General features: G+C 43.5%; 1 protein-coding gene across 1 annotated transcript in view; it reads left to right on the plus strand.

Moving 5' to 3' along the window:
- Nucleotides 1–16,005, plus strand: part of prickle2a (prickle homolog 2a) — a 37,912-nt gene that overhangs the window by 16,818 nt on the left and 5,089 nt on the right. Inside the window, 5 exon segments of the mRNA XM_077003075.1 lie at nucleotides 7,468–7,620; nucleotides 12,070–12,183; nucleotides 14,209–14,346; nucleotides 14,581–14,784; nucleotides 15,288–15,474. Coding sequence (XP_076859190.1) covers nucleotides 7,486–7,620; nucleotides 12,070–12,183; nucleotides 14,209–14,346; nucleotides 14,581–14,784; nucleotides 15,288–15,474 — 778 coding nt within the window. The 5' untranslated portion in view covers nucleotides 7,468–7,485.

Consider the following 16,005-nt stretch of genomic DNA (forward strand, 5'->3'; position numbering starts at 1 on the left):
AGACTACATCCTTCATGGAGTGGTGGCCACGTCTTCCATTGCGTTCATTAGCTGTTGGTCCTCCCATCTAAAGGACATGATATAAACCTTAGCTTTACACAATGCACATTTGCTTTGAATATACTCTTAAGAACAACTTGAGATGCAGCTGGTATTATGAACCTTTAAACCAAATCATTGTTTTAAATAACCGTTATTTAATTTATTCATTCATTCATCATTCAAAAACACAGAACTGAGAAAATTATGTCCCGTGCTAAATACACATTATACTTGTCAGGGGGTTATAATTATGCATTGATTTTTTTTATTGAGAAAATCGTAGGTTAATAGTATACATATACATACGACTTTACACCACAACACTTCACAAATAGCCCATTTACCAGAAAATATCTTCCAACTAACCATTTGTTTCTGTCAGTGAACTCCATTTAAAGTCCATTTAAGTATCTGCAAAGAAAACGATTGACGTTTCTTGGGTTGTGCTAAGGGATGTTGTGATTTATCATCACTTCTGACATTAGCGAGGAAGAGAACCATCACAGACTCTGTTTGTGTTTACCTAGCAGTAATGTTCTCCAAATGGGAGAGGAAGCCAGTCACTGCCCTAAAATAGAGCTTTTCAAGCTACATTATGGTCTTTAAACATTGGCTTTATCACAGGCAATTAATATGGATGGACGTCTGCTGTACCGCGGTGCTTGTATCAGCAACTGGGAAAGCCATTTGTCTAATTTCATGAATTTTTGGATATGGTTATGTTAGACTCCTAATACACCACCAATGAAACAAAATCTGATAACAGAGATATATGTGGTGTACTGTTAAAAAATTGCTTTTATGAAAGCTCCTGTTTCTTGACTTTGCGCTCAGCAGAGTCTCCACAAAGCAGCAATGATAACTAGACTTGCGGTTATTGTGGTATCAGATGTGGGGCAGGCAAAACAACTCAGCAGGGCCCCGAGGTTTTAGGTGCAAACCTCTGTGTGGTAAACAGTCCAGCAGTATTCTCAGTGGCCTCGAGGTCCTAATGCCCCCCTCCTCATGCACCACCTACTGCACAGAGCACATCCCTCTGGCTTAGGTGACAAGCCCCCCAGTTTAGGGGGGATAACCTTTCACCACAGGCAGATATATTCGGTGATTGTTTTTTTTTTAAAGGCTGTCAGAATCATGGTTTTAACACATGCAATTAATTTTAAAATTCTAATGCATGCTGCTATTTTTAAAAAAAGATGTCAAAAACATTTGTAGCTCTGTGTCTACTACAGGCACTGCAAAGGGATAATTTCAAAATGCTAACATTCTCTACAGCACCTCTGTAATACACAGAGAGGCATGTAAATTTACATGCAACATAAACGGATGAACAAATGTGTTTTATGGTCATTAGAATTTTCATGAGATACTCAAGAATTTGTTAAAGGTAAAAACAATATGAATGTTTTTCAAGGACTTTCATGTGAATGTTTTGTGTTTAACAGCAGATATTTTCTTGGTAAAATCATTTAAAGTTAGTTTGTGTTTTTAAAGCAGCTATATGTTATGAGTTGTAGTTACTGAAGTAATCCACCCACTCCCTCAACAACCTGCGTTTACATATCTCTCCAAAGCTCCACCCACTCTCAACAACCTGCGTTTACATATCTCTCCAAAGCTCCACCCACTCTCAACAACCTGCGTTTACATATCTCTCCAAAGCTCCACCCACTCTCAACAACCTGCGTTTACATATCTCTCCAAAGCTCCACCCACTCTCCACCCTTCTCTGGGCTGTCTGTGTTGTTACACATAGATCATGTCAAAACATTTACTTACTGAATACAGAACATTTTCTGCCCCAGGTTTTTGATAGCTATAAGTAGATAAAAAGATATTTGCTTGGAAGTGGTCAAAGATCTCATTTAAGAGAATCTACGTTGTACGTTCAGTAATGGCGTTTGTTGTCTTGGTTATTACTGGTTGTCTTCTGTGTTCCCACATTACATCATCTGCTAGGATGGTTGCTCCTCTCAAAATGAGAACTGATTGTGGTGTATAAAACAGAGTCAGAAATGAGAAGGACCTCTTACACGAACGTTAAACTAATCTCGAGGGTGTCTTTCTGCTGCAGATAGCCTACATGGTCACACGCAGGCATTACTAAGGGTTAATTATGGGCTCACATCCAGTAATTACAGTCGCGTTATGAGACGCTGGCGTCCATGGAGGGGCCCACTCACAGCTGCTGCTTGACGCTGGGCTGTGTGGGCTCGGGAGAGCTCTTCTCCTTGTCGTCCCTTTCATCATCATCATCATCATCCTCACCAATTATTTTTACCTGTAGTGACGACAAAACGGTTTCTCCGTTATTGTAGGTTAACGAAGACGTTAACAGTAAGCCGTGCCACCTTACCCTTTGTAATGATTGGACAGGAGTGTGATGACATCATTTCAGAAATGTCACATGGACGTCTTTTACACCCGAGTCTTTGTTTCATCATAATCGAGTCTTGATTGTGTTCCGTGCCTTTGGTGGTTACGATAATAACACTGCTTTTGGCTGGACCTTCAACAGATATTTCTTTTTAACGTGAAATAAAACCTTTACACCAGAGGATGGCTATGCCTCAAAGAGTTAACGTGTTAGCAGCACTGCGGTCAGCATCAGTGCTTCAGCTGAGAGAGCTTCCTCTCACGTTGCCTTTTACATAAATAAGAGTTCTCTCTCTTTTCTCTCCTCCCCCCCCCCCTCACTCATCTCCCTCTCCCCTGTTCGCTCTCACACACACCCACACAGAAGCAGTCAAATCCACTGGCAGAGGTAGAGAGAGAAGGATGAGGCAGGAAGAACACGTGAGGGAGAAAATCACTTCGTTCGGCTTTTACACCTCCCTCTCTCTCTCTCTCTCTCTCTCTCTCTCTCTCTTGCTCCCTCTCTTTCAGCCCTACGGTTATTTCTGGGATGCTGATGAGAAGACGAGATCTAAAGCAGGTCTGTGTGAAGTCTTCCCTCTAGGTTAGATCTGTGCTGTGTGTCGCAGTGAGCTTTGAAGTGTTGGAGAACAGGAGCTGCTGATCAGGGCGCAGAAGAACCCCGCGTGTGTAGCGTCCTCTTTAAGGTGCTAAAAAGGCGGGCCGGGTTACGGCAAATCTTAGGTAGCTCGTGCGTGTGGAAGTTTTCTCTGTTGTTCTGCAGTCTTTTTTTTTTGTATCTCTCTTCCTGTTGCGAAAAGATTAAGATTATGAATTATTATTGAAGATCTTTAAGAATTAAAATTTTTAATGATTCAAAGATGGCATGTGGCATGATTACTTTCTGAAGCGTGGCTAATATTAGAACAATGAATTACATGTTACAAATGGTTCTCGCATTAAATTAGTGATGGAACAAGGATGTAGCCACTGGCGACACCTGTAGCTGCAATGTTTTTAGGTGTAGCTGCAGGAAATTCCTACACCCGCACACACACATTATATCTATGTATGTATATATGTTTGTGTGTATGTATGTACAGTATGTATATAAATAGATAGCTGAGTTGATTGTTTCCATTACCATTTTGCTAGACTGTATCTGGAAGTCTCAGATGATCTTATTGGTCCACTACCTTTGGGGGTGTGTTCCACTTTGACCTTGGAACTTCCTGTCCTTACTTAGCACAGATATTATTACACAGTACACTCCTACTGCCACTGGGTTATGGTGTTCCCGGCTCTGCTAGCATCTTGCATCCCACTGTTATGTGCTGGATTATCCCAGGGGCATCGCAGCCTGCATTTGGGGTCCTGTTGCCTGCTGTAGTAGATCCCAGCATCTATTGAATATTTACATCCTCCAGTGTAATATTATATATATATGTATATATATATTTATATCTCTGACAGTAAACAACCTGAGCCAAAAAAAACAGATTGTTTTCAAAACATAAGATAGGTTCTTTGTTTATTAAGGACATGCGGTGTTATATTTTTATATTTTTGCAAAATTCAGCATGAAAATCCTGCATATTTCTGTGACAAATGCACTGAACTTAACACCCTCTGCATTTGTATCTCTTCTGGCCTGACTGTGTGGACGCTTGTCTTTCGTCCTGCCTTCTTGGGGCATTCAAGCAGCAGCAAGATCTGGCGTCTGACCTAAATGATGTGCAACGTACAGAAATAACACCTTCCAAGAGGACATTTAGCATTCTGCTTTTATTTAGCACCAAAGCTTAAAACCTCATTATATGCTCAAGCTATTACATTGTGAATTTTTTAAAAGGGCTCATGTCACCATTTCTTGGTGCGGGTTTTGTTTCGTCTCTGGGCTTCTCTCTCTAACAGCTTCAGACGGTTCTCAAGCAGCATCGTCAAGCAAAACCAGCATGAGCCGAGCATGTGCGTACTGGGGCCCAAAGCCGCCGGTGCTCGGTGGTGACGTACGGCGCATCTCTCGGTCCAGCCGTGCTCTCCTGGCTTCTCCGCCACGGTTTGGTTGTAGCAACATGAGGAATGGTACTTCTTGATAGCTAAGCAGTCGAGGTGGATACTCATAATTATCAGAATGCCCACAGGACAACATTGCACGGGTTTGCCACACCAAGCAAACATCCCCTCGGCTGGTTGGCTGGAGATGGCAAATGTGGATTCTGTTTGTTGTCCGTACTTAGCAACTGACAGCCTGTGACACAGATTGAACCTGAATTCCAGCCTAAGCTGTAGCTAAGCATGGCTAAGAGGTGCTTTTACCACATACACAGAGTCATCGCTTTATTATGTCCACTTCATCTATATCTAATAGTGTGTTGCACCACCTCAGGCTTGTAGAACAGCACAAATTGGACTTGGCGTGGACTTTACTGCATTCCTGCCTCATATGGGAATGTTGCACCATGCAGAAACGATTGTGCGGTGCAGTTGCTACACGGATTTGCTGCGAATAGCCTTTCCACCTCCTCCCGAACATGCCTGATAGGACTGATATCCGAGGGCTGTGCAGGTCACTGAGGCAATGAACACTATCCAAGAAATTCCTTGTGACACGGTGCATTATCATAACAGAAGCGTTCGTCTAAGTGTGGATGAACTAGACACGCAGGAACAAACCTGGATGTTGGCGATGTTCGGATATGACGTGCTGGTCAGATGTTCTGATGTTCTGCAGTGGGCACCAAGGGCCGAAAACCCCCCCCCCCCCCCCCCCCACCTCCAGCCTCTGCGGTTGACTCCATCGGGATGTCTGCAGAGCTGCTAGTGCCAATTACTGATCCATCGATCCCTCTAAGGATCTGGGATTCATCCAGTCAGGCAACATTGTTCCTGTGTTCAACTGTCCAGTTCTTATGCCTACCTGAGACAACGGCCAGTAAATGGCTTGTTTTATGATGACATCCTGCTTGCTTGGTTACCTTTGACCCCTTTGGTCCACAAGTAGTTTGTTTTTTTGGTCCAAATACCCTCTTCCTAGTTTCATGTCGTTCTGTGTGTGAACGATGAAACCTGATCATTCCATTCTTAAAAACTCTAAGATCTCTCGCCCGCTCAGTTCTCAGCAGAATGTTATCCGATGAAGTCAGGTGAAGAATTAATAGCAGGAATGGACAGTTTGTGTTAAATATAGCAGACATGCCTGATAAAGTAGATCCTCACTGCATGTCCAGCAGGGCCTTTTATAACCACCTTTACTTCCTTGTTTTTAAAACACGATCTGAGCGTCTCGCAAGGAGTATATTTTTAGTCCCGTAAAAAACTAGTAAAAAACCGATATGAAGTCATGCTGCTTTGTGGTGGTCAGAGATCTTCAGCCTTCATCTTGGAGGTAAAGAATCACACTCTTCCTCTTGTACTGTGTTGTATTTTCTGGTGTCAGTGCAATTATAGATACCGGTAATAATACGAGACACCATATTATATATGTTTTGTATCGCAGAAGAAGGGAAATGGCTTCATTGATTATTATTGTGCTTGACCTCAGTATTTGCTGATGAACTTGGCATTGGAGGTGTGGTATTTAATGGTGGTGTGGGTTGGCATGAAATGATGGTGATGGTGATGATGATGATGATGATAACATTGACTCTAATGAAATTTAAATAAAGTTATTACAGTTGTAGTAATGGTACGAGTCATTCCACATAATTAGCTACTTCTAAAAATTCTGCACAAAGCTAATTTAACATAGTAAGAGAGGCTTCAGCTGGCCAGTGCTCCCAGTATACTGTAGCCCCACTGAGGATTAAAACTAAACTGGTTGGTTTATCTGACCAATGATCCCAGATATCTCCACAAGGCATCTCTATATATTAGCCTATATGTAAATTACTGCACTCCCCAGTAGCCTGTGCTTCCATTAAACAGTGAGTGCTGGTGTTTATAAAATACTGTTTTATAGTGTCCTGTTTTAAAAATATTGTTCAATATTTAATATGTTTTCACAGACATTCCAAGACAACTGGAAATGTATGTCAGTATTTCAGCCCCAGCGAGACATTCTGGTCTGCAACAATAACAACTTAAGCCGGGTTGCTCGGCATTACGAGGCCACTGCTACATACCTGATTCATTAGCCCGCTCAAGCTTAGTGTTTAATTAGCACTACATTTTCATGTCCCCCCCTCCTCAGTAATTGCTGTTTAATTTTCCTGTTTTCAGAGAATCATGGCAGTACATAAACACGCTCCTCAGGTAATCGTGGGCTATTTGTGAGTTCACATTCTTTCCCTCTCACTTAATCTCTTCCTCTTTCTGTGCCACTCCTGTGGCTCTAAGGCAGTAATTTAAATGCAAATGCATATTTATATTCTCCAGCCTATCCTGTCTGATTGCTAAGATCAGAACAAGTTTGATTGGCTGTCAGTTTAATTCCCACACATCTCCGCTTACATTTCTCAGTATCAGAGAGTGAGTGTGAGTTTCCTGTGTCCATGAGGTGAATTTTAAACAGTAATGTGTCAGCACAAGCTATGTAGATGTCCACAGATCAGTCAAGCAAAAAGTCCCTTCTAATTTAAGTGTTTGTGATTAATGCACTTGGGGCAGTGTTAGTTTGATATGTGTGTATGTGTGTGCGTTTTTGCTTAGTTCTCTCTAGTCTAATCTAAACATAACTGGATGTGTGGAAGTTGTTTCATAAAGAGTTTGTTTGTGTGTGTGTGTGTGTGTGTGTGTGTGTGTGTGTGTGTGTGTGTGTGTGTGTGTGTGTGTGTGTGTGTGTGTGTGTGTGTGTGTGTGTGCATGTGCATTTGTGTGTGACAGAAAAATGCTGACAGACCGTGCACAGTAATGATATCATCAAATATATGTTCTGAATCCTGAACTCACAGATGTAACAGAAATGTGGAATCAGTGATGTATTTTTTCTCGGTCTCCCACTGCACACTCTCTCTCTCAACATATCCAACGTCTGTGTTAATTTTTAATAGACACTAAACGATCAGATCAGTCACGTCTAAGTGCGGAGATCCGCTCTGTCCTTCTCAGTCGCTCCTTCTCTCTCCGCAGTAGTGGTATGAGGTTCTGATGATGGCTCTGGACATGGAGAGGACGGTCTCGAAGCTCATGTTCGACTTCCAGAGGAACTCCACGTCAGACGATGACTCCGGCTGCGCTCTGGAGGAGTACGCTTGGGTCCCCCCAGGCCTTAAGCCAGAGCAGGTAATGCACACACACGCAGCAGTGGCACGAAACACACACACACACACACACACACAGTCCAGTCTTCCACACACAGCATGTGGACTGCGCAGACTGATATTCTGAGATCTACATTCAGCCTTTACAAGTCTAAAAATCTGAAGAATTTAAACTAAATAGAATCTTAATCTTAAGAAAGCGATTGCGTTTTTAGATGTACCAGACTCATCTACATAACAACACAATTGGCAACATTAGTATCATTTCATAACAATGTGTAATAAATCAGATTAATTATTAAGTAGATAATTATCTTTATGACATGTCACTGATCTGTGAGCTTCAGTGTCCAAGCCCACGTCATGTACACTGCTGTGTAATAATAGTCCATATATTTATACATCGCTCTGCCGCTGACTTTAATCACCTACTGAGCTTCTTCACAGGCAGGATAAAGAAGATAATGTTTTTGTTCTTGGAGCATAAAATCTGAAGACATAATATTCAGATCCCTCTTTGTGGTATCTGCGTCTTTGAAATGAGAGATAAGACGTGTGATCATGAATGTATGAAGAAGAGGAAGAAGTGTGTGTGTGTGTGTGTGTGTGTGTGTGTGTGTGTGTGTGTGTGTGTGTGTGTGTGTGTGTGTGTGTGTGTGTGTGTGTGTGTGTGTGTGTGTGTGTGTGGGCGCAAGTGTGTTACATATGTAAAGGCTTTTAACATGTGAGAATCATTGACTGTGAGCTGCATAACACTCCGTGGTAGAGTGGATGGACTGGCTACGGCTCCACTTAAAGCACAGACTCTCGCAGGTTATCACACGCGCCTCACGTGACCCTCGCAGGTGATCACACGCACCCCACGTGACCCTCACAGGTCATCACACGCACCCTGCGTGACCCTCGCAGGTCATCACATACGCCCCACATGACCCTCACAGGTCGTCACACGCGCCTCACGTGACCCTCGCAGGTCATCACATACACCCCACATGACCCTCACAGGTCGTCACACGCACCTCACGTGACCCTCACAGGTCGTCACGCGCACGTGTCACCTCCTGCACCAGTGGTGGTGCACAGCATAACTCCAGACACAGAGCTACGACTGAACGGAGCTGTAGATCAGCTCCACAATCTTCCCATAGCTGAACATTAGTTCTTCCCATAGATGAACATTAGTTCTTCCCATAGATAAACATCAGGTCTTCCCATAGCTGAGGGTGTGTCTCTTTAAGCAACATCGAGGGGAATCGATTTTTCACAGATTAATAAAGGTGTGATTTCACCTGCATCGCAAAAAAGTGGACAGGTAGGACAGGCTCATTATTTATTCAACTTTCATTCTGACAGGGAAGGTTTTTCCCCCCAAAGAAGTCCTTTTTATATCATGCAAGAGATTTTTTAAAGACAAGCATATAATTAGTATATCTAAGTATAGTATATACTTTTCCTGGGTTGAATACAAGGTGCAAGAGAGAATATTTACAAAAATAAGATGAATACTTACATGATTCCATTCAGGAGTTTCACAAGAGACTAAACCAGTAGGCAGGAGATTTCTTCAGGCAACGTGATTTCAGTGCAAAAAAGAACACAAGGAAACACGTCAGAAGAACAGCACAGAGTGTGAGAATCACACAGCCGTGCTCACGAGGAGTGTCTACGGCAACACAGTAGTGTCATTTTAGACTTCAGGCTGTGACAACGAAATTAAAATTGCAAACTTTAATGAAATGTAATTAAAAACGAGCTTGTAAGTAATTTCATCAGAACAAATGGTGCAATCCATTTGAATTATTTCTATCACAATTTTAAACAGAGTTTTGGCAGTTGACAAATAAAGTGCTCCAGATTCTTGATCAAGATTCCTCAAGATCAGTATGAGCCCTTAAAGTGTCGCTGACACGAGTGATGAATACAAATATTGATGATCCCTGACACGAGTGATGAATACTAATATTGATGATCCCTGCAGCTGAGCAGCTAGCCCAGCTAGAGTCACTCTTCCTCCACAGAAAGCTGCACCAGTGGGAGATACACAATAACGTTACCATGAGATGCGGAGACTATGAAGGATAAATACCAGTCCATTTCTTGTGCGTTTACGTGTCTCTAAACTGTGTTTACAGGTTAGCAGGTGAGCTCCTTATTGGTGGGCTGTAGGCTGAGGGGTTTCAATTTGGAATTTATTCAACATGCAAATATAAAAGCCTTCAACATTATTGCAGGCCACAAAAAATACAATTTTACTTTCCTCCATTAAAGATCAATTTGAGGGACGATAAAGACAGTGTTGCTGTTTCCATACGACCTTTTTCATAGAACCAAAACAAGTCGAAATTATTGTGTATTAAAGGCACAAAAGTGCTGGCTTCTGTGCAGCTGCTGAGGTACTAATATCATTAATCTCCAAGGTGAGTATCTTGCCCCCAATATGCAGCCCTGTGTGACTACACTTATCATCTCTAATATCTTGTAACTTAGACACACAAAAGCTTTTTTCCACACAAAAAAAAACATACACATCAAAGATGAGTAAGGTTTCAGCTCTCACTCACACAGTTCAGATGTTCAACCACTCTGTGTCTCACTGTCATTCTTCCATACCCTTTTGCCCCCCGATTAAAGATAGCCATGCAATGAGAGTTCACTAATCAACAGAGTCACACAGTCATCAGCTGAGACTTCGGCCAGTCCAAACCAATCATCTCACCCACCCAGTGAATAAACCATGCCTGGTTGCCTGGATACACAACCCACCAGTAAAGAGTACATTTGCGAGCTTCCTTAGAAATAAAGCCAAAGCCTTGGCTGTGGTGCGGTGTTTGCAAACCTACACACAGAGACACATCCTCACATACGCAGGAAATGAGTTTCAAGCATCATTGTCTTGCCACTTAGTAAAGGAACATGCTACATCTTTGTGTGTTCGAGAGGAAACGTGTCTCAGATGCGATTAGACAATAATAGTCTTGGATAAGGGAGTGTGGGGAAAGTAAATGTATGTCACTCGTCCTCCTGATTGGTCTAAACATCCCAGCTAATGTTTGTGATTATGAAGTGGGTACATATAATGTATCTCGACCAATGTGTAATTGTCTTTTCAGTAAATGAATGAGATAGTTACCTCAAACACCAAAGGAAACTGTGTGTGTGTGTGTGTGTGTGTGTGTGTGTGTGTGTGTGTGTGAGAGAGAGAGAGAGAGAGAGAGAGAGAGGGTGTCCTCTATTCATGTGCTACAGCCTTAATGTACAATCAGTTCTTGCAGCGATAACAGTGATTTTCTCGCCCCCTCCCTCTGACGACTATAGAAATCGTTCTGGCCTTTTCACAGAGCAAGCGCACATACACGTCCCCCCCCCCCCCCCCCCCCCCCCCAGCTTGCATCATTGTTTAATATCTCGCCGCCCGAATGTCCTGTGGGATCATTTTGGCTTCTTTGGCTGACCAAACGGTCAGCGTATCTGCCCTTCCGTCATGCGGGCTGAAGCTACGCGTCTCCAGCAGATTTAACATTAAAGGAAAACATGGCCCCAAAACTGCAAGGCTAACTATAGATAAAACCCAGCAGGGACAACTTAGCAATTTCATCATGGTAAATTATCCGCACTTATGGGCGGCGTTAGTATTTGCTGCTCAAGTATCTCTTTAAGAAAGCTATCTAATTCAGATGCAGACACTTGCACTCGGTATGGGGTGTGTAGGAGTTCCTGAGAGACTGAGAGGGCTCACATTTTGATTAGGCATGGCAAATATTTTTAGCCTTTCCCCCCCTGAAAACTCCATTTAGGTTTGCCATCTCAGCACTTTGGTTCTGGACCCCATGTAAGCCCGTATCACCCCCTCAAAGCAAAACAGGCCCCAAATCGCACTACTTTATTCTGTAAGTGTGGACCCACTCGGTCTCCGAGGGTGTGATGGCTTGATTGCGCTGACAACTTGATTGCACGTCTCTGGCATAATGACGCTGAAGTCTTCTGAGTATGGATGGCTACAAGAAAGACAGCAGGGGGGTGTGAGGGAGGGGTGTGTGTGTGTGTGTGTGTGTGTGTGTGTGTGTGCGGAGGGGGTGTGTGTAAGGAGCGTGAAGAGCCTGATGAATTCGTCACGAGTGCGTTCCTTGGGCTTCTGTTCGCCTCTCTCTCTCTCTCTCTCTCTCTCTCTCTCTGGTCTCCTCCGCATAAATTGTGACAGGACGTTTTGGTGTGGGGGGCGGGCAGGCGGGTCCGTCCCGAGTCTAAATGCGCAGCGTCGATGCCCGGTCTGGTTTGTTTACCTGAGCATGCTGGTTTGTCTCGGCCCGGCTGTCATGCCTGATTTACCGTGGCGGGACGCGTGTGGAGACTGACGTGAGATACGCTGCCGGGCTGTGTGGAAACGTATTTGAAAAAGCCTAGATGAATACAGACTCTTGGAGTTCTGCTATATGTGTGACTCCCCTGTGTGTCTGTGTGTGTACATACACAGGTTCACCAATATTATAGTTTCCTGCCTGAAGATAAAGTCCCATACGTGAACAGCATTGGCGAGAAACATCGCCTAAAACAGCTCCTACAACAGCTGCCCCCTCATGACAACGAGGTCAGTGACCAAAGTCCTACACTGTACAGGTACCTGCTTTTAAATCCAATTGTTGGCAAAGAGAAAACGTATATGGTAAAGAGCTCTCCGTCCTATCAACGCACCTTTAATGGCTTTCTGTCCCAGCTGGTTTGCACAACTCTCGACAGATAATGAAAAACATATAGAAAATCTCTGAGGAATGTTAATGTGTGAATGGCTTAGGGTAACCCAAGGGCTCAAATCAACATGTTTTTGTTGGGATTTGCTCGCATCTTGTAAAATAACCACTTCTATTTTGAATCTCACTGTGTTTATATATAGCAAGTCTCGCAAGGATTTGGGGTTCAAGGTCTGCATGTAGTATTGGTGTGAGTTTGCCTATTTACAGTTTTAAATTGAAAGGCGGTTCTTTAAAGCTTGCTAACAGGTTACACGGCCTCTAGGGGATTGTGCACTCCCTCTACATGTTCGAATGTGTAGCTGCTGAATTTGAAAGGCTACGTTAGAGACATGATGAAGATGTGGTTGATGATGATGATGATGATGATGATGATGATGCATCCAAAAACGAAAGGGCGATCCAATAAATGGTTTTTGAATGTAGTCAGTGTGAACCCTTCAGAACTGTCTGGATGGAATCATCTGTACGAATGTCTCCTAAAATGTGATCTGATCTTCATCTGTCATAATTACACAGTCTTATTTAACAAACACACTCGACATTTTGCACTGCATTAACCATCAAGATCACTGATTAAATAAAGCGTGTGAACCTGTAGGAGATTGAACTGCTGATCAGAAGGTAATTGGAAGTGCTCCAGTCATGGAAGTATGGATCTGACCTACCTTCTCATATATAAGATGGTCTTGGTCCCCTAATCCTCCAGTACATATTGCTTTATCAAAAGAGATTTCGTGGGACCTCAGAAGAAAATGGAATGACAGTTCGAAAGTTTGGAATTGGATACCAACGCATTTCTAAAGGCTCGGCCCTTGGGGTTCAGTCCACAGTCGGGCAGATACCAAGTAGAAGTGATCCAGCACTGAGACTTCTCTTCACAGAAGTGTGGGTCCTACAGCGATCCTTCTACATGATACCATCTACACATGATAAAGGAGTTTACTATGACATCTAAGAATTCACTCACTACAATATGTGTCTACAGTAAAAAAAATAAAATACTGTACAATAATTGAGTTCATGTAAGTTTACCACAGGGAAAATCAGCTCACAAAAAAACATCGCTCTCCATCCCAAGTGGGGAAAAAAACCCCTAGAATGTTCCGTGGACAGATGAGATAAAAAGTTGAACTTTCTGGTAAATTTACACAGTGTTATATTGGAGCCAGCAGCCAAGCCTCATCGCCACGGTGATGTTTTGCTTTGCTGTTGCTGCCCCAGTGGAACAATAATGATTTCACCTCCAGAATGTCACGGCACCCGTCTGTGGTCTACAACCTCAAAGAGGAGGAGACACGCCACGCCACAACAGTTCAAAACCCAGGAGGAACAACAATAGAGCGGCTCCAGCAGGAGATCTTCTGTCTTTCAGAGTGGCTGTGTTGGAGTCCTGACCTCAATCCTGCGGAAAACCACATATATATTGAAACAGCTTTGTTTGGAAGTGTAGGACAGAATTACTCCCAACTGCAATGCAGGGCACGCCGTCATATCCAGAAAGAGATTGAGGTTGTTGCCACAAAAAAGACAAACAAAAAGGTTTTACTACTTAGTAAAAATTCTTCATATTTAATTGTATAAGCTATTGGTAAAGATATGACAATGCAAAATGTTTGTTTTATGAGACTCTTTATTTAGTAGATGAAGATGAATCACATCCATGCAGAAGTATTTATTCATTCAATCAATCTATATGCTTCAATAATCATCGTGTTTGCTCATCACCTCAACAGCAGCCCAAATAACCCAATCAGCAACCCAGAAATCAAACAAACTTGGGAAAACATAGATAAAAATGACAATGATGATGATGATGGTGATGATGATGATGATGATGATGATGATGATGTAAATATTCTCAGGTGCGATACTGTAACTCTCTGGATGAAGAAGAGAAGAGGGAGTTGAAGATCTTCAGCAACCAGAGGAAGAGAGACAACCTGGGGCGGGGCACCGTGCGCCCTCTGCCCCTCACCATCACCTCCGCTGTGTGCCAACAGGTACGCCCCCGTGGGGGAGGCACCCTGCACTCTGCCCTGCGTCCTGCACCACACCGAACCAGTGCTCACGGAGACGGACACATATGGTGGGAGACATTAATATGATGCTGGATTGTGTTTGTTCTACTTGGTCTTCACTGGTGTTCAATCCCTTACGCATTCCGTGCTGGCGCAGTGTAGCACATACGTGAGGCCTGTTTGTCTGTGTGTGTGTGTGTGTGTGTGTGTGTGTAGTGCGGAGGTCAGATCAATGGCGGGGACATCGCGGTCTTCGCCTCGCGCGTGGCCCACGGCCTGTGCTGGCACCCGCACTGCTTCGTGTGCTGCATGTGCTCCGAGCTGCTGGTGGACCTCATCTACTTCCACCAGGACGGGAAGATCTACTGCGGACGCCACCATGCCGAGCACCTCAAGCCACGCTGTTCGGCCTGCGACGAGGTGAGTCCGGTGGCCGTGGACCCGGCCACGCTCGCCAGAGCACGGTTCTGTTCCCTAAACCCACGGCCCAACCCCAGAACCGCATGGCACGTACCCCCTCATCGCCTTTACTGCTCAAGCTCCTTCTAACTCCACACACAAAATGAGACCCATCAACTCAAGGCATCCCATAATCCTTACACCCTAAACCCAAGGATTTTTTTCTCTGAACCTAGGGGTTTAGTTCTAGGATTAACCTCACATTCATTTAAAGACCAAACCATAAATCCTAAAACCTAAGTAGCATCTAAGTCCCAATAAACTAAATCTAACACTCCAGACCTTGTTCTGAGTGTTTCGCTCTCAGTCTTCCACCACCATTCCGGCTGTCATCCTTACATCATCTCTCTTTCACTGCAAATCAGCCAGAAGGCGCCATTGCTGTTATCAACGATCTTTACTGCAGTCTCATCCTTGTCCTCCATGACGCTTCTCCCCTGCCTCGTCTGTCCGCCGCCCCGTAGATCATCTTTGCGGACGAGTGCACGGAGGCGGAGGGCCGTCACTGGCACATGCGTCATTTCTGCTGCTACGAGTGTGCGGCGCCCCTGGGGGGTCAGCGCTACATCATGCGGGAGGGGCGCCCCCACTGCTGCACCTGCTTCGAGTCGCTCTACGCCGAGTACTGTGACGCGTGCGGCAAGCATATAGGTAGGAGACGACCTTCCGACCTGCAGCTACAGAGAGTTTCCTCAAACACACCGAAAAGGTCACTGGGTATTCCAATAACAGATTTGCATAGGTCATTTTATGTGTGTATATTATTTATATTATTTATATTTATATGTTCTTCACAATTTTGAAATATCAGAAATATCCAGATTGAAGACTATGGATTTATCTATTAAAGACAATGTTTTCAAAATAATATTTAAAAACAAAAAATTATTAAACAAATATTTTATTATTATTATATTTTAACAAAGCTAATATTAAAGAAATGTTAAAATATTGAACACTATAAAATAATCGTTTTCAAGTATTGTGGTAGTAAAAAATGCAAAGTAAAATGTAAACAGACCTTTAGCAACTTTTGTGCAGCCCTCTATTGTCATTTGAGATTCGGTCAATTATGCCATGCATCTAGAGTGCGTTAATGCCTTAAACCCCACGTTGTACACCTCTTTAAACCGCACTATATCCTTTAAACCACACCATATCCTTGGCTAGATAGAATGTGAC

This window comes from Brachyhypopomus gauderio, chromosome 4 (assembly GCF_052324685.1).
Source record: "Brachyhypopomus gauderio isolate BG-103 chromosome 4, BGAUD_0.2, whole genome shotgun sequence".
NCBI lineage: Eukaryota > Metazoa > Chordata > Actinopteri > Gymnotiformes > Hypopomidae > Brachyhypopomus > Brachyhypopomus gauderio.